The sequence below is a fragment of the Lacerta agilis genome, chromosome 1, assembly GCF_009819535.1.
Source record: "Lacerta agilis isolate rLacAgi1 chromosome 1, rLacAgi1.pri, whole genome shotgun sequence".
NCBI classification, from domain to species: domain Eukaryota; kingdom Metazoa; phylum Chordata; class Lepidosauria; order Squamata; family Lacertidae; genus Lacerta; species Lacerta agilis.
This window is the reverse complement of record NC_046312.1, coordinates 110,214,814-110,234,307: the sequence shown is the minus strand read 5'-3', so window position 1 is coordinate 110,234,307 and position 19,494 is coordinate 110,214,814. Positions and strand designations below refer to the sequence as shown.

Genomic DNA, 19,494 nt, shown 5'->3' with positions numbered 1-19,494 from the left:
AACCTCCACCCAAGACATGACTTGCCATGGACTCGACACCTTTGCAATTTATGACGTTTAGATGGGATAAATCAGGGCAGCTTCTGTTGTCCAGGCTTCCCTACATGTTACAGTATTCACTGAAATGTCCAGGCAGAAGTCCTCCATGCGTGTGGACACACACACACACACAGAGAGAGAGAGAGAGAGAGAGAGAGAGAGAGAGAGAGAGAGAGAGAGATTTCCATGACATTTCCTCCTCTGGCTCACATGGGAATTAATTTAATCACCCTCTGTTGCCCTATTGTGTTGACTACAAACATAGCACATAGCAAAACCCCAAATCCCATGTTTTTAAAATAAGTCCTCTTCCATAAATGTACGTGGGATTTTTTTTTTTTTCATGCCTCCCTTCCCATCCAAAACCCAGGCACAAATACAAGCATGTGTTGAGATAAATATTTGGTTTCCACCATGGAATGATCCTCACTTTATTTATGTTGACTGTATACATTTATTTTTTTGACATTGCTGTTTATTGCAAGTGGCTCCGCAAATATATCTTCGGGAAGGACGCTTTACAGGGAGAAATAAAAGAGAACAATGGTGGCTGTTATTTTTGGCAGGCTGGTAAGAAAGGCAGAGGGTTGTTTTACTGCACTCGTGGGGTTATTTCTGAGATCTGTCAGCCTTGATTTATATCATTTGTTTCTCCTGGTACCTTTTAAGGGAACAAACAAATCTACAAAACAATGTTATTTTCTGCATTTCGCTCTCTTCAGTCACCTGCAAACCATATTTAGGGTGCGATTCTCCTGGGTCATTGAATTCTTTGACTCCAAACTTTTTCCTGGTTCTTTTCCAATTTTGTTGTTGTTCGGTCATTCAGTCGTGTCCGACTCTTCGTGACCCCATGGACCAGAGCACGCCAGGCACGCCTATCCTTCACTGCCTCCCACAGTTTGGCCAAACTCATGTTAGTAGCTTCGAGACACCAATAGATACCAGCATACTCCCTCTTTGACTCTACAAACATTGGGCTCCAAGATCCATAGGGTCAGGAACCTAGACATTCCCATGGTGGCAGGGAGGGGTATTGCAACAATAGATCTCCCTCACCAAGTTTGGAGTGTTCTCTCTCCTGATCTCATGCATGTTATGGTGCTGGGATGCCCTCCCAGGGGCCATAGGATCACAACACTAGTTATTTCTTAGTACCTATGTCTTTCCAGTGTGGTGTAGTGGTTAAGAGCAGGAGACTTGTAATCTGGTGAACTGGGTTCGCGTCTCTGCTCCTCCACATGCAGCTGCTGGGTGACCTTGGGCTAGTCACACTTCTCTGAAGTCTCTCAGCCTCACTCACCTCACAGAGTGTTTGTTGTGGGGGAGGAAGGGAAAGGAGAATGCTAGCCACTTTGAGACTACTTTGGGTAGTGATAAAGCGGGATATCAAGTCCAAACTCTTCTTCTTCTAAGCCCTTTTCTCATCTCTTTCTTTTCCACCTCAACAGTTGCGTAAGAAGTTTGTCATTGCACTCATCTTCTGGCAGGCAGTAAACTATCCCCTTCCACTCTTCAGGTTTAAACAAGCCATGTGTTTTTAATATTTTGTTGGGAACCACCCAGAGTGACCTGGACAACCCTGTCAGATGGGCAGCATATACCAGTAAATAATAAAATTATTATTATATTGTTATCGTGATAGCTGTGGACTCCGGAAAGCTACAGCCAGTCCGAATAAACAGTCCTGGAATAGATTGACCAAATAGCCTGAATGGGCTATCAGGCAGCTGCCTATGTTCTTATGTGACAACCTGCCAACCACAGGACAGGGAAGCACAGGAGGCATAGAGTGCAATTAGCTATGTATTAACAGAAAATAACAACAAATTAGAGTCCTCTGGTTCATCTTAAACCAGCTGAGACATTGCTGAAACTGACCACTAGCCCCGCACTTCCCCCTCTAGCCTCTCACTCTGGATCCCTCCCAAAGCAGACGGAGCGTGCATTGAGGGGGTGGTCTCCTTCTCCTCCTCTGGACCTGCCTGCCCTATTGCTCAGCTATGTACAGGACTCTCCTCGAGTGGGGTGTCAGAGAGGGAGGAGAACCAGCAGGACCAAGACTTCCCTGCTGCTGGGTGGAAAGGGCTACCTCTGACTCCTCTGTCTTTGAGTCTGCACTCCCACTGTGACTCTCAGCCTCTAACCTGTCCTGGAAGGCCTTCCTTCTCTTGACACCCCCCTTTGATTTCTCAAATCCCCTGTTTCTAGCACCTCCCAGCTCGTCCCTTCCCCAGACTGCTCTTCAGCATCCCACCACCACCATGATCTGGGATCTAAGTCATCATCTTCTGTGTCCTCCATGGTGGGTTCTTGGGTGGGTGGCTGCCACCATTCTTTCGCATCCAGCCAGTCCCTGACGCAACCGTGCCAAGCTTTATTACACATAAACTAGGTTTTCTCTCGTAGAACCTGAAACATTCCCTTCAGAAACACCACCTTTCAGTATATAAACTATTATTATTATTATTATTATTATTATGCTGAGTTACAAAAGAAGAAGATAAACTGAGATTATTAGAGACTGAAACTGGTCCTCGGTTTGACCTCCAGGGACTTTTGCTCTTCAACTGGTCTTCTGATTTGGCTGACTTCTAGTCGGAGTCTAGTGAGAGACTTAAGGAATCAGCAAATCTGAAATGTTTACATGCTAGTGAGGCTTGCCTGGAGCTACAAAAGCTGCTAACATTTTGGGGGGATGCTGTCAGCAGAAGATTTCTACAGGGTGCGATTCTTCACTAGCGAAATCGGCCTCCCATTCAAAGCATGCTTTGTTCAGTCGGGGGGGGGGGGGCAGTGATGCGACAGTTGTGCGGAGGAAACATCTCTCTGCACTGATCTTGAGCCAATGCTGTCGTTTGCAACTTTTAAATGCGGGGAAGGGAAAAGGGAATGGAAGTAGTGTGATATGAAATAATAAACTGGAAAGCAGCCAACTATTTTGAACACAGCCTTTTGTTGTTTTCATGGCTGATGAGCGGTGACAGTGTAAACAGTGGCTCATTGACTCTGAGTTGTAACTCCGTATCTGTGCTTTCAGTAGGAAAGTAGGAAGATTGGAGGGCAATGATTAGTTCATTGCTACTGATTTATTTCTTGCCTTTTCTCTCTATGGAGTTGAAGCGGTTGATGTAGGGTTTATTGTTACAGGAACAAGCCTGGTCAAACCTTGACCTCACACACTTCTCCCTCCCTCCCACTCCTCCAGAGCAGCCACGAGCCTTTGCTTCTGTTTTTGATTAACCACAGTTTAGCTTTACATCCAAACCCTAAACTGTGGCTAAACATAAGTATGTCTAGTTAAAACAAACCAGCTTCATATACCAAGGTTAGAAGTTGGCTTGCTCTCTTGAACTGTAGCTAAGACACACCTTAATTTGGTTGGGTTTGGAGGAAACAGTGAACAGCATCAACACTGAAGGAGTGAGAAAGCACAAACCCAATGATCAGCCAAGCTCGTTCTGATAACAAGAAAATGATACACCCAAATGAGCTCATAGCTCCCCAGGTAACCTAAACGACTGAGAGTTTCAAATGCTGAAATTTGGGGTTTTTTCTGGGTTCCCATTCCCTTTCTTCAAAAGTGCAATTGCAAATAGATAAGAAAATACATAGGTCTTTTTAAAAGCTACCTAAGACTCTTTCAGTATCATCTAATATGTATGTGCATTACCTTTATGTGTAATAAAAAAATATATATTTTAAACTAAGCAATGCAAATCTGGAAGAACGACAGATATAAACACTGATCAGTCTTGCTCAAACATAAGCAGTAATGCAGAAACCTACCACCCACCTAGCCTGCTGCTAGGCCCTCCCAGAATAAGTTGCACATATAGACAAGGATGATTATTTTAAGAAGAAATCAAGAAAATGGATAAAAATAGACCCTTGAGAGATCAACATTTTCCTTTCTCTTGCTTGACTTACTGACCCGGCACTGCCTGACCCTTTAAACTGTTTCATGGCAAACCTTAATATAGCAAGGTTGAAATTTTAAAATGCTTTATCTAAGGAGATTTGATTAATCAGGGCCAATGTCCCAGGCTATGTTTTTCCATTGTGTGCATAAGCATAGATATAACATTCCCATAAGCAGATGGAGATATCCGTCTCTCTGTACAGAGGTGGGAATGTGCATCCAATAATAGTATCTGAACAATGAAGCATAAATAGGACATGAATTTGGATAGATGGACTTCTTTGACATTTGTATGTCAAATTGTAAAGAACAAGAAATCAGGGTTTGATTTTTTTCCCCCTCCCCACCCACTTGATATTTTAAGTAAAGATGTCTTTCTCCTTCTATATAATATTATTTCTCAGCAACAGTATTACTCAGAGATGGGCTTCACATGAACTGTAATGAATAGCTACTGGCAGAGGAAAGGGGGGCGAGGGGAGCACACCACCCCTGGCACCTTCGGGGAGGGGGTACCATCACAGCTGCCCCCCCGGACACGGGCCCCCCCATTGTGCCGGCACCACATCCCCGAGGGCGGCGTGTCAAGCCCCTGGGACACGCGCCACGCCCCCACCTGCTCTCCGCCCCCGGTGCCGGAGCAGGCAGCTTTTCCAATGTGAATAGCATACTCTTAATTCATACCAAAGAATAGGTTTGAGGAGGCCTAAAGTTTTTATGTATGATAGGTAACAGAAGCATGTGCTGGCTGGATGTCTTTTTTGAGCAAGCTCAAGAGGCTCAGTGGTTTAGACCACAGCACCACACACACACACACACACACACACACACACACAACTATCCACCCAACTACCGACTCTTATTTTTGAAACACTTAGGATCATCTACAAACACTGAAACAACTAAGATCATCTCATCTCATCTCATATTCAACACTCCGGAGAGCAAAACAGCAAGAATTTTGCCATCTATTTTTAGACAATGGATTGGATCCAGACATCACCTTGCATGGACAAAAAGGCTCCTTGTGTCCATGGAAATACATTTGATCCAGTGGGGGAATCCTGCTGGTGGAAGGAAGGGGAAGCTGCACTTGATTATTCCCTCCCCCCCCCAATGTTTCCAGCACCACCTTCCACATTGCCACACAAGATACCCACCCCCAGCTCTCGGGAACAGGATTCCTCTGTTTAGCATGTCGGCATTAATTAACATGGAAGCAGGGATGAGGCACACTGCCTCTGTTTTCCCTTTGTCACTATTTCAGGCACCTTCCACCCTGACAATGGTGAAATGGAGCTGTTGCATTTGGCCCATCTACCCCACTTTAAATAACTCTATAAAACAATGCCTGAAGATGGCTAGAGTGCAAGGTAGCCCTGGGGGGCTGCAAGGGGAGAAGGAAAAAGTCACCTCCCTCAAACCAGTGGTGCTCTGGATTCAACCCTATGTATGCAGAAGAGAAGTGCTTTTTTGTACATGATATAATTCACACTTGCATATATGAGCCTGGCCCACAATCAGCTCTGATTCCCATATAGCCTTGACCCAATTCCCCTAAAAAGTCCCCCGCTTTTCCTCATTAATGTAGGTGATGCCTCTGTACATTCATGCTTTGTTCTCACATACCCCCCAACATTTCTCAGATGAAAACAGGGACGTCCCATTCCATCATGATAATTATACCCCACACATCTTATTGGGTTGCCCAAGCACTCTGGACAGCTTCCAACATGTATAAAAACACAATAAAACATTAAACATTAAAAAAGCTTCCCTATACAGGATTTCCTTCATACAGCTCAGGGGTCGGATAACTCCATACCCTCCAACATTTCTCCTATGAAAATGGGGACATCCTAAGGCAAAGCGGGACATTCCGGGATCAAATCAGAAACTGGGACAGCTTCACTAAATCAGGGTTGTACCTGGAAAATAGGGACACTTGGAGGGTCTGTTCTCGCCTTATCTGCATCAGGTACTCCTGAGGGGGCAAGCCAGTTGAGTGGTTTTACAGCACCATGGATAGCTCCAAGTGAACAAAGGCTGGAGGTGAATTGATGTCTCATAAGCCTCTTCCTCCAGCCCATTTTCCCAGGCTTGAACCCCTTGGCCTAAAGGTGAGGGCCAGCCCCTGCATAAAAAAACACTTCCTTGTTTTTCTGTGGAATCCTGTTTGTCACGCTTCCTTTACCATCGGGCAGGTGCAGTAGCATGGAAACCACTCCATTCCTCTGGTGAGTCAGGTTTAGGGAACAACATCTGCGAGGGTCCCTGCCTCAGGTTTTGCTAACTCGCGGCAACCAGAGACATGTCCCATTGGCTTTCAGCCAGCAGCCTTGGGATCTGTTGTCTTTGAGGCACCAGCATCGGAAGCTTGGTCCAACTTACCAGTTGAATGGTACCTTTATATGCATAACGTATAAATATAGCACAAGAACAGTTGAATGTCTTAGGGTGGTTGTGCCCCATCCACAGTGTTTACCTACTCATGCATCAGCTGTAGTCTCACCACCTCCCCAATTAACTAGCATTCTAGATGTGGAAAGCTTTTGAAATGCAGACAGCATGAAATCGCCCGGGTTCATGTTAGTGTTGTGCAATCCCAGGATAAGTGGGATTCTTGCGGTTTTGAAGATCAGCTCATAGATCAAAAGGGCAGGAACATATCTTTCATCACCACCTTTATCTACACCTGTGCTACAGACTGCATCATCCAAAGAAAATGCAACATCTACAATAAGGCAGAATCCAAGTTAACTTTAGCCATAACCTTCAGCATTATATATATCACAACTTAGAGCTTTCTGTGTGCTCTTGTGGGTGTGGCTTGTCCCATTCATTTTGATGGCGGGAGTAGACCCCCATATGCAATGCAATGCAATGCAATGCAATGCAATGCAATGCAATGCAATGCAATGCAATGTGCACACTTCCCCCATTGAAATGAATGATAAGCAAGGTAGCTCCATATGTGTATTAGAACTCTGGAAACCAATAATAAATCTTTAGATCAGATTGTCTGCATCTAACAAGAGGTGTATTGTATGGACAGTGCCTGGAGGAGGTCAGTAAAGAAGGTGAAGGGCTTGGAAAGTACGGTAAATTCATGAGGAAATGTTGAAGGAGTTGGGTACATTTAGCCTGCAGAATAGATGCAGTACTGTAGCCATCTTCACATAGCTGAAAGGCTTATCACAGAGATAATGGAGATAATTTGTCTTCTGATGCAGGGCCTGAACCAATGGGTTCAAATGACAAGAAAAGGGATTTTGACTAAACAGAAGGAAGATTTCCTTAGTGATACAAGCTTAGAAGAAGGTGGACGTATTCTTTAGAGTGCATTAAACGGATAGCAACCTACCAGGGATATTGCAGAACTGGATTGCCTGCATCATTAGAGTTGGAGTAGATGGTCTTTTTGAAGTGCCTGCCAACTCTGCAATTCTATTATTCTAAATGGACAACTTGAATTTATTAAATTGACCCATGAATTGGATGCATGTTAAATGTTTGAATCCCCCGGAAGTATTTTGCAAAGTTGAGGAACCTTTTTGAATATGTATCTGCTTTCAAATTTCTTCTACTTTGCTTGGATGGATTAAACCAGATGTCAAGTTTTCATTTCCCCACAGGAGATTTTCGTGATGTGACTGTGGAAATGTCAGAAAGTTGCCTCATTTGCACAGATAATTTATCCTGAATCTGCAAATAAGCTTTGAGGTGATGATTTAATCTAAAATGCATTACCAGTTCAAAGCGTATTAGTACATGCTTACTGAAAATGGCTTGGCATTCAGGCTTTCTTCATCAACATTAATTGAATTAAATTACCTGCAGTGAAATCAGAGCCTTTGAGGGAAAGGAGAAAGGAGAAAACAGCAAACTTTAGAAGGAAGACAAAAATAAGAGTATGCATGTTTCCTCGCATTGTGACATCAAGGGACGGAAGGCAACTCTGGAGCACGTGAACTGAAGGGTACAAACTGATTTCTGTCGGGTAAAAAAAAGAAATATAGACCCAGGGAAATCACTGCTACATTGTGAGGAGGAATAGATGAGCCTTACTATCAGACAGATGGCAAGAGAGGAGAAACATTGGCAAACAAAAGCAGAGATTCAGAGGGGGAACTCAGCCTGGGCATAGAGATCTCAACTCAGTAATGAGGAAGGCAAGCTTAGTTGAACACAAAAGGTGTAGCCATGCATGAAGAGAGTGACTTGAAAGCAGACAAAGGGTGTGAGCAGAACACAACACCCTCGGAGCAAGCAACCTGAGGACCATTTCAAATTATAGCAGGGAAATGAATGGGAGGGTGGCGGCGACGCAGAAATAGAATGATATCATGTAACCCATATCTGTCTGTGTAGCTTTCGATATAGGCAGCCATGCAAACTGCAGCATCACAGCAACAGGTGGAAGCATGGGCAATGCCAAGGGGGGGCAGTTGCCCTCCAAATCCTCAAAAAGTATTAAAAATTACTCAATTAACTGAGGTTCTGCCTCCCCCAGCAGAAGCCTTCCCCCCCAAACAAAAGCCTGCCCCCGGTAATGTCCCCCCCCCCAAAATAAGCTCAACAACTTTTTGCCCCCCAACAAAAATCATGGTTGGAAGGAGCAATAAAAGCAGGCAGGCCTGCATCACATGTGGGCAGAGCAAGCAAGCGGGCAGCTGGGTGACCCAGGCAGGCATTCACATGTTCCCTGTGTCACCACTCCCACCACCTGCCTGCCTGTTTGCATGTGTGCACAACAGGGAAACCTGGGATTCAAGCAGGCAGGAGGCCCAAGGCTGCTGGCCCAGGCACTCCCCATCACCATGGTCTCCGCTGCCCACAATTCACCCCCCAAACTGCCCCCATCCCTTCACAGCTCCCCGCAATCTCATATATCCCTTTGCCAGTAGCAGAGGAAAGGGGAATCATGTGGAGAAAGGCTCTCACCCTCATGGGATGGAAGGAGTGTTGGGGGGTGTAAAGAATTGGGGCTTGGCAAGGGTGTGTGGGGTGGGCAGGGTTGGCGAGCAACGTATTTCGTTTGACCCTTATTTTGCCGATGTAATGGAAACCCACCGTTCATGTTTTTGTAAGCTGTCACCCTAACAGTTGTTAATAAAACAGCAACATTGTCATTGATTGATTTCTTCCTTCAGCACAACAGGCAAGATTTCAGATTTGACTGCATGTGGCCTCAAATGTGGTTCTTTTATATTTACAGGGATTAAGCATCTAAAAAACCAGAATGACGCGGCCTTCCCGGAGGAGGATGAAGGAGTCAATGAAAGGGATGAGGAGTGGAGACCGTAACTGGCAGTGAGCGTCTGTGGGAAAGCCCTTATTGTCAATAACTGAACTGCTAAACTTTCTGTACTTAACGTGGAACTCTATTGCTTGTCTTCCTGACCCAAACCAGTCTTCACCTCAGTACCCAACAGCAGGAGGATTTCGTGGTGGAATTTACAGCAATTTGCAGCATCTGCCTGAAGATAACGGTTTCTTCCATTTCTTCTCTAGCCGTTCCCCCCTTGCATTTGTTTTTAATGACTTCAAATGCGTCATTTGCAAACATGTCGAGTCCTTTAGTGCTGCCATTGCTTAATTTCCGAATGTGAGCCGCAGTCTAGAAGATCAGTTGTAAATAGTATAAATTTGAATGCTACAAAACTGTGCCGGGTTACCAAATAGGCAGAGCAGGCCGGCGCCGGCCTATATAGACCTCATGCCTTTTAAGGGCCCCACAACAACCAATCAAAATAATATTGATTTGATCTTGATAGAAAATTACAACCAAGCCTTCTTACCCCACTAGGGTGCGCACCCAGGTGGCCACCCGAGATTTCGACTACCTGGGGCCTCCACAGGGTTCAATCTGGCACAGCCTTCCATTTGAATCCTGTCTGGCAACAATGCCAGTGGTCTTCTGTTTGAGGATGCTATTTTGGACTGGGCCTTTATGAATACGCTTTTGGGTTATGTGTTTTGCCTCACTGTTTTCATGCTGTTTTAATTGATCTGTGGTTTATTAATAACAGGGTGCTTTTGTAGCCACTGTTCTGATCTTGTAGGCATTGAGACATCTTGCATTATTTTTTTTGAGGGGAAATGGAGAGGATCGTATTCCATTGCCATTGAATGTGGGGGTTCCATAAGTGGCCACGCCCAAATATTTGTTATTTATATATTGCATTTATATCACACCTTCTCTCCAAGAAGCTCACCGTGGTGTGCATAGTTTTTTTCCTGCTCCTCCTTTAATCCCCACAACAACTGTGTGAGGCAGGTTATGCTGAGAGGCAGTGACTGGCCCAAGGTCACACCAAGTGATTTGGTTTGATTTATTGTATTTCTATGCCGTTTTTCATTCCGATGAATCTCAATGCGGCTTGCAGACAATAAATAACAGTAACCTAATAGAATGTCGCATAAATGCAGCAAAAATCAAATAAAAAAAATTAACAAATCATCTGTGAGCTTTATGGCTGAGTGGGGATTTGAACACTGGCCGACCCAAGTTCTAGTCTGACTCTCTCACCATTATACCACACTGACTCTCAACACAGTATCTGGTCCATCTGTCCTCCATAAAAGGCTATTTCCTGGACAGCTTCTCAGCCTCTTTGTTCTGAATAAAATGAAGCATCAGCAGCCACAGTCCAGGACCACCCACAAAGGAACACCAGAAGAGCCTGCCTGCTGGATCAGGCCAGTGGCCCATCTAGTCCAGCATCCTGTTCTCACACGGGTCAAGCAGATGTCTTATGGGGAATATGAAAGCAGGATCTGTGCACAGCAGCACTTTCCCTACTTGTGCTCCCCAGCAGCTGGCATTCAGAGACAGGCTGCCTCTGACAGAGGAGATGAAGCAAAGGCCTCATGAAGCTGAACGCTGGAAGATTCAGGACAGATGAAGGACATATTCACGCGGCACATATGGAACTCACTCCTACAGGGGGCAGCGATAGCTACCAACCTAGAGGGCTTTAAAAGGGGATTAGACAAATTTGAGGAGGAGATGGCTATCTATGGTTACTAGCTGGATGCAGTAGAGCAGGGATTCCCAAACTTGGGTTTCCAGCTGTTTTTGATAAGAGATAAGAGATAGATAAGAGATGGTAGATTGATAAGAGTTAAAAGATAAGATTACAGATTGTTAAGAGATAAGATTACAGATTGTTAAGAGATAAGATTACAGATTGTTAAGAGAAAAGAGTTAGGATATACATATTTCAAAAAGTGAAAATTCAGCCACAAAAGTTGTTGATTATTTTTTGTTTTTAGCCAAAGTTGTTGAGCAAAAAAATTGAAGTTTTTGAGCTATTTTTAAGGGAAATCGCCAAAAATGACACTGCCAACATGTCCGGATTTTCCCAGACATTTTTAGCAATTTCCACCCAGACACTGCTCCCTACTGCAGTATTCTGGCTATGGCTGGGAAATTCTGGATGTATGGCAACCCTAGGTAATAGATTGATAAGAGTTTAGATAAGAGATAGGAGATTGATAGGGGATACAAGATTGATAAGAGATCAGAAATCAGAGATTGATTAGAGAGAATTTAGGGATAGATAAGAGATTGCTAAGTGATAAGATGGGACGCAGGTGGCGCTTTGGGTTAAACCACAGAACCTAGGGCTTGCTGATCAGAAGGTTGGCAGTTTGAATCCTCGCGATGGGGTGAGCTACTGTTGCTCGGTCCCTGCTGCTGCCAACCTAGAAGTTCGAAAACACGTCAAAGTGCAAGTAGATAAATAGGTACCGCTCCAGCGGGAAGGTAAATGGCGTTTCCGTGCGCTGCTCTGGTTCGCCAGAGGCGGCTTAGTCATGCTGGCCACATGACCCAGAAGCTGTACACCGGCTCCCTCGGCCAGTAGAGTGAGATGAGCGCCGCAACCCCAGAGTCATCCACGACTGGACCTAATGGTCAGGGGTCCCTTTACCTTAAGTGATAAAGAGATAAGAGATTAATAAAATAGGAGTGAAACACATCTGTTCAGAGTCACGTTTGAACAGTGTGTGTGTGTGTGTGTGTGTGTGTGTGTGTGTGTGTGTTTCATCTGAACCTCCCTGATGAGGACACATTGGTTGCTGGTAGAGTCAGTTCTGGGAGCGGAGGAGGCAACTTGTTCCAGACAGACTGATGGAGAGAGAAGCTGTTGATGGCTCACCTTTCTTCTGCTGGTTTCAAACAGACATCTCTGAACCTCCTGGCCCTGCTTCCCAACATCTATGCATTCAGCGATGACATTTGAAAAGAAAACCTATGTGCATAGATCTGTATTCATGTGAGCTGATCACACAACTGGGCAGCATACACACTCAGGGCTCCTGGTCACACAGAGCTCTTGGAAGAAATGGTTGGGCTCAGCACATAGTAAGGATGGATGGGGTAAGGGCTGCAGTAGAGATTTAGGAAATATGTTTCCATTGTTTGCGTGGAACGTTCAGTATCTGCTTGAGTCTCTCCTACTGAAATCAATGGAACTTCGAAGTGTTTCACTGGGCTGGTTGGTGTATTTTCACTTTTTTGCCCTCTTTTCTTTTTAAGTGTGGTTTTATAGTTTTCTTAGCAGTGAACTAGATATCTTGGTTTCTTCTTACATGCTCCCTGTGGCATAAACTCTTCTCTCCTGTGTCTCCCTAATCATGCTAATTATACTGCCATATGTCTCTCTCATATTTCTCCTCCGGTTCTAATGGGACACGGATTCCACCCTTTGAATATGTCATTTGTTTATTGCATTCAACATTATATGGGCCTTTTAATTGCTTCTCGAAACTCTTGGCAGACTTACTATTTAAAAACTGACATGCAGGTCAACAACCAATCATAAATATAAATAACATTTGGATTGCAGATGGGTGTTTGGTTGCTGTCCCCCCCGCCCCCAAACTTGAACTTCATTCTAATATATCCATGTAAGGGCTACAATATAATACATGGAGCTGTGCTGCTGCTCTCTCCACTCACCAACCCCCTGCCTTCTCCCCACATTAAACCCCTAGAGTTTCCCCTTCCCACCCCATGTAACTAGTAAGCTTGCTTTCCGAACCTGGTACCTGAAGCCACCTCTTTGCTATTCTTTGCACCCCTGCTTTCACCTTTATGCTGTATCCATGCCTCTCGCCACCCCTCCTTTTGTGCAACACAGGAGCCTGGATAGCTCAGTTGGTTAGAGCATGGTGCTGATAACGCCAAGGTTGCAGGTTCTATCCCCGTATGGGGCAGCTGCATATTCCTGCATTGAAGCGGGTTGGACTAGATGGTCCTCAGGGTCCCCTTCCAACTCTGCAATTCTGTGATCCTTCTGACTGAATTTCCCTTGTGCATAAACCACCCACATGGCAACCCCCTGCATCTTCCTTGCCCACACTTTGCAACTACAGTCATACCTCGGGTTACGGCCACTTTAGGTTGTGTGATTTCAGGTTGCGCACCGCGCTGAACCCGGAAGTAACGGAATGGGTTACTTCCGGGTTTCGGCACTCGCGCATGCGCAGAAGCGCTGAATGACGCCACGCACATGCGCAGACGTGGCGCTTCAGGTTGCGGGCTTTTCATGTTGCGAACGGACCTCCGGAACGGATCCCGTTCGCAACCAGAGGTACCACTGTACTAAGCCACCATCCACTCTTCAGACACCTGCTTTCATGTCCAACCCCGTTCCCATGCCACATGCTCCCTCCTTTTTTTTACCTTTGCACCTCCATTTTTACCTTTGCTCTTCCCCCCTCCACTGTCCTCACTTTTCTCCACTCACCCTTGCACACAGGTTAACGCATTTCCATGCCTTATACTCTCACCTCTTCTGCAGTCACCTTTGCATATGCACATATCCTCAGTGTTATTTTTCTAGAAAAAGAGGTGCTGGAATTCACCATGAACGCCTCCCTGGTTCTCTTAGAATGGCAATGGCACCCACCTGAGAGGCACCAGAAACCACCTCAGAGGTTCCAGTGAGTTCCGGCCGGGGAAAAAGCCCTGCATACACTTATCACCCTTGTTCCCTTTTTCTCCCCCCCTCCATCTTTTTTCTACTCTCCCTTGCACACAGACCACCCTTATTTTCATACCTCCTCCTCTCTCCTATTCTGCACCCCAAATATCTGTATAATGGCATTATGATACTGGCAGCTTTATTTTCAATTCCTTTCCTAATGATCCCTGGCATGGAATTTGTCTTTTTCATGGCCATAGCACACTGGGTCAACACAGATCTCACCAAACTAGATAGATAATACTTTATTCGGCTATAAGCCCACAAGGTAAAACAAATCAATAAATAAAACAGCATTTTACATTCTAAAATATCAACTAAAATATTTCACCAAACTACAATTCCCATGCCTCTGTAGGGGAAGCCCCAGGTTCAGTTTGTAGGTAGGGCTGGGGATGTTCCCTCCTTCACTTTTACATTCAAAAACTGCTGAAATTCAGAAAAAAAGCTGTCAACTTGTACACCCATGTAACTTGCCCTATGCAGGAGGGGAAAGGCATAAGAAGGTCAAAAACATGCATTTTGAGGTACTGTACAAGATCACAGCCCCAGGGGAAGCGCTTTTTCGGGGTGAAAACTTGTTGCCTAATCACGGCATCCAAAATGGCCGCCATGCTCTCGCACAAGAAAATGGGAATGTCTCATTTTATCTGGGACACTTGCGGGGTATGTTACCTGTGTGTACTATAAGGCCTCATTCACACCATACATTTAAAGTACTATGATACCATTTTTAATAACCATGGCTTTCCCCAGGAATCCTGCCAAGTTTGTTAAGGGTTCTGGGAGTTATGAGGAGACCCCTATTTCCCTCACAAAGCTACAATTCTCAGGGTTCCCCATGAAGAGGGAATGGTTGTTAAACTACTGTGAGAACTGTAGCTCTCTGAAGGGAATAGGGGTTTCTAACAACTCTCAGAACCCTGAACTAAAAACAATTCCCATAATTCTTTATGGGAAGCCATGACGGTTTAAAATGGTATGATGCTGCTTTAAATGTACAGTCCTGGTGTGACTTGGTGGGTTCCTGTATTTATTTAGCCTATGGAAATAGTCTACATGTAAGCACTGTACGCAAAGTGGGACTAGATTCTAGCCTAAGTATTTATTTATTTGTTAGGCTTCTATCTCATTTTGCTCTTATTATTATCATTGCAATTTCCTCAGGAGCATATTTGACAAATGCATTCCAGATATTTCCCCCCTCTCCATTATTGACAGCATTTTTTATTACTTGGCTTATAACTATAAGATATTATCTGCAACAAGTGTCCTCTTTTGTGCTGCGATTAATTACTGAATAAAATGAAAAGCCACTGTTTAGGCCTGCGGACAACGTCATATTGCTTTGTGAGCCGTGAAGCGTGGAGCTGATACTCCAAATTACTGTTTATTATTCTGCGGAAGCAAAGTGTTATTTTATATTGCGTGGGAGCGTTCTGTCAAACCAGCGAACAGAACAAGCAATATCCCTGGGAGACGAAATTCATCCCACAGCCCAGAGATGTCAGTAATGAACAATGTCTTTTACATTTGAAAGGGCTCATCAAAGTTAGGAACGACGCAGAGAATGTCATTAGCTGCCAGCGAGAGCCTGAACAGAAAACATTTAGGTAAAACATGACATAGTGGCGGGATAATCAGGCTCACCCATCCATATTAAGCCACAAGGCTGGGGACTAAAGCCAATTTCCTCTTATTGCTACCGGTATAAGCCAAAGCAGCACAAATCCACATGGTTTGCCATCATGGGCTGTGAGACGAGATGCAAGGCAACACTGCACAAAATGGCCCACTGCGCAACTCTGTACTATCAGCTGTATCATACCCGCCGAGTGTCCCAGGGGGGGAGGCGGACACACTCTGTTTTTTCACATGAGATCATGGCGGCCATTTTGGGTGCCACAATATGACATGTTCTCACTCTGAAAAAAACTGTGATCACACTCCCCCCCCCCAAAGTGCTTTTTTTGGGGGGGTGAGATGATAACGTGGGGCACGTGACACACCTGGGAATGCACCCTGAAAGATGTGGGTCCCAGATTTTGACCTGGAAAAGCCAGTCATCCCCAAACTGGCTGGGGCAGGTTCCCTCAGCCCCAGCCAGGAATTGCCAGTAGTCAAGAGTGGTGGGAATTCTGATCCAAAACATCCGCAGGGCCCCAGGTTCAGAGAAGCTGATACAAGCTGAAGGCTTTACTGGGCTCAGGAGTGGAGTGGCACGGCACTCTGAGGTGGATGAGGAGGGGACAATTTCAAAATGTCTGAGGTTGGTTCCTGGTTGGGTTGTGTGTGTGTGTTTTAATTAGACAAAATGAACAAGCCCCATTCGATTTGCTGGTTTTCCTTACTGGTATGGCAGTAGAATTTAGGCATAGGCCCTACTTTTCAGTATTTTTGTTTGGAGCTTTGAGGGTTAAAGAAGCTCAACAGTTCGCTCCTCCCACAGGGATGAGGATGTGTCACAACATCCGGGTTATCTGCTGTATGTGATGTCTTTGTGATTTATGTGACGCACCATTTTTTTCTTGGTCAGTGCTGCTTTCACTTTTAAGCGGACATGTCTTCCGTGAGCCCCGGAGAGGAGCTCCATGATTTATATGCTTGTAAATAAAGCTTACTTGCTTTAATCAAGCCAGACTTTGTGGGAGCTTAATTGCTGGCATGAAAGGCACACATACCGTTGCGCAGGAAGAAGAAGAAGTTAGAAGTTTGAAGAAACTCTGCTAAAGCACTGGAGAAGCAGGAGAACGCAGGCGGAAGCGTAGCTGGACACCACTCCAAGTGCTAAACTGGTTTTGAGGCTTTTCCAGTTAAAACCAAAAGTCCAACAGCCCTACTTGTCAGTATTTTTCCCACACATTTCCTGGCATCTCCTTTGTTAGCCACTCTGTGGGCCTAGCCAGGAAAAAACATTGGTGTGGTAATGCCATAACACACACATGTCGGCTTGTTATAGGGAGATGAGGGAGAACTTGACCTGGTGTTGCAGTTTTCAGTGGTAGGTCTGTGTGTCCAACAATAAGTCTATTTTCGTATGCTCAGACCCCTTACTTTTATGCTTTTTTCATTAGTGTCAGAGGCAGAACTTAAATAGCAATGCCAAATGATGATAGGTTCCTTATTGCCAGTAGCTGCTTAGCTTTGAAAAAAACCAATAGAAATGAATGGATGCACTTATACATAATATTCTTGATTATATTGTCCTCTCAGATCCTTAGATGAGAGGGGAAAGACGCATTCTTGCCTGCACACCTTGATTCCCTGTCCAATGGGCTTGCATCTCCTTGTGTCTTAAATGCTAAATTTTGACACCACTGAGATAGGGGTTTGTGCGTGTGACTATATGTGTAATTGATCCCTTCCCTTGCGCCTGAAAATTCTTTATGATTATGGCTTTCGTCTCTGGTGAGGGATGCCAACATATGTCTACAGGCTGGATGACATCATTAGCACACTTCATTAGCAAACTACTGTTAAACCCCCCCCCAGTCAATGCAGGTCCAAAGCTTATGGTTCAAAAATCAACAGGCAGAATTTAGGAACTGAGGTGGGATCCTCAGCCGACAGATGGCCAGATTGGCTAATGAGGTAATGCATACTTAGTCACTCATTGATCTGACCTCTGCAACAATCTAATGGGTGACTCATGTCTTTGGAACAGGATATGTAACCATTATTATTCTCAGCACAAAAGAGTAGCTGATATCTGCTTTCACTATTTGTTAAAGGTGAGGTCAATTTTTTTTTTTATTTTTTGTATCTAAGAGTAGAAATGCAATTGGAATCATTATGTTGTTATGACCAGTTTGTGATGGGGTTGTTTGCATGCCTCCTTATTCTGGCTCTGGAGCAAATAAATCTTCCAGAGATTACTCTGAGGTAGACTGAAAACTCTAATTGAAAACACACCAGTTCTTCTTCACTTTGCTAACTAGTAGAGTTATCTTTTAACTACAGTAACGTAACTCCATACAGAATTCCCTTGCTAGATGAGGTGAGAGTCCATCTAAATTTCTATTTTAGCTAAGCTGCAAGGCTCATTCATATTTTACTCTTGTATGTGTGTGTACACACACACACACACACACACACACACAATCTCTCTCTCTCTCTCTCTCTCTCTCTCTCTCTCTCTCTCTCTCTCTCTCTCTCTCTCTCAGAATGCTGGAGAGGACTCACTTTTTGGATTTATTGCACTTCATAATTATGCACATAATTTGTAGGGTTGTGCTCCAGATTTGGCCGAAGCCTGAACTGAATCACACTGAATTTGTCGAATCTGGATTTGAAAGCCCCGGATTTCCCCAAGTCATGCCCGCAGGGAATCATTTGAAATTTGGAAGGATTTCTTCCCCACTCCAGAAAGAGTAACCATGTCTGCAAATATCATCTACACCTGCCTAAAATGTTATATAGACAATTCCCCTTTTAAAAGAAATCAAAATTTAAAGGTGCTAAACAGAAAAAATGATAGACCTGCGTGGATATATAATATGAAGTAGCTTTAACCCACTAAGGTAGTCTTTCCCAGCTGTAGAGATTCATTCACTCTGTCCCAGCTAGCATAGCCAACGGGCATAGCCAATGGCCCAAGTATGATGGAAGTTGTAGTCCGGACAAATCTCAAGGGCACCTAGTTGGCAAATACCACTTTTAAGACTTCGAAACCTATGAAACTTTACTTAGGAGGAAGCCTCATTGAATTCAGTGGAACTCATCCCTAAGTAAATGTGTGTGAGATTGTGCTGTAGAGCAGTATATCAGTTCTAAGTCTAATAAAATGTATTCTGATCACAACACAGAAGCTAGAAGCTTTATCTCAGTGTAAATATTTGGAGGTGGGGAGTGTATTCTTTAATGTAGCACAGACAGTTTCCCTCCTGTAAACTGGAAGAAGTGAATTATTTTGTATCAGAGAAACAGCAACAGGAGAGTGAGGAATTAACCCTTCGCTGCTATCTCTCTGCAGCTCCCCTCCCCTAAAAATGCCAAATATGTATCTGTAAATCCTAGTTGAGAGAAGGGGAAAAAAGCAGCAAAGGAAGGATTAAGCATCCCTTCTCCCATGCACTAAACCAATCTGCAAATTATTCCACTCCCCCCCCCCTCCACCCTGCTTTAGCTGTTGAGAAGTGACATGGGTGGTCATGATTAGATGGGCACAGGATATCAGATATCCCATTATGATGAGAGAATGGGAATCACTCTGGAAAATTAACATGAACTTTACTGGATGTTACACCATCAAAGAAAATATGATGAAAATGCCGTTTCGGTGGTACCTTACACCATCAAAAATCTCCAAGCTGTATAAAAATAGTTCAAATAAGTGTTGGAAGTGTGGAGAAAAAATAGGAGATTTTTTATCATATGTGGTGGACATGCAGAAAAGTCCAAGATTTTTGGAATATTGTTTATGATGAGATGAAAAATTAACATTCAAATTAACATTATTGAAGAAACCAGAAGCCTTTCTGTTAGGAATCTTAGGTAGAGACATTCCAAAAAATATAAGAGAAATCTTGTGTACATAAA

At 44.3% G+C, this 19,494-nt stretch overlaps 1 protein-coding gene and 1 non-coding gene across 3 annotated transcripts in view; both read left to right on the top strand.

Annotated features, from left to right (window-relative positions):
- PPP1R1C (protein phosphatase 1 regulatory inhibitor subunit 1C) overlaps positions 1 to 10,592 on the top strand; it is a 36,408-nt gene extending 25,816 nt beyond the window's left edge. The window contains exon 5 of one of the 2 annotated variants that reach the window (XM_033166994.1): positions 9,180 to 10,592. In XM_033166994.1, coding sequence (XP_033022885.1) covers positions 9,180 to 9,194 — 15 coding nt within the window. In that variant the 3' untranslated portion in view covers positions 9,195 to 10,592. The remainder of the gene's footprint in view (positions 1 to 9,179) is intronic. The other variant, XM_033166985.1, reaches the window with a different exon arrangement.
- Positions 10,593 to 13,112: 2,520 nt separating this feature from the next.
- TRNAI-GAU lies at positions 13,113 to 13,186 on the top strand. Its single transcript has one exon. It is a non-coding gene; the product is annotated as a tRNA-Ile (tRNA).
- Positions 13,187 to 19,494: the final 6,308 nt, after the last annotated feature.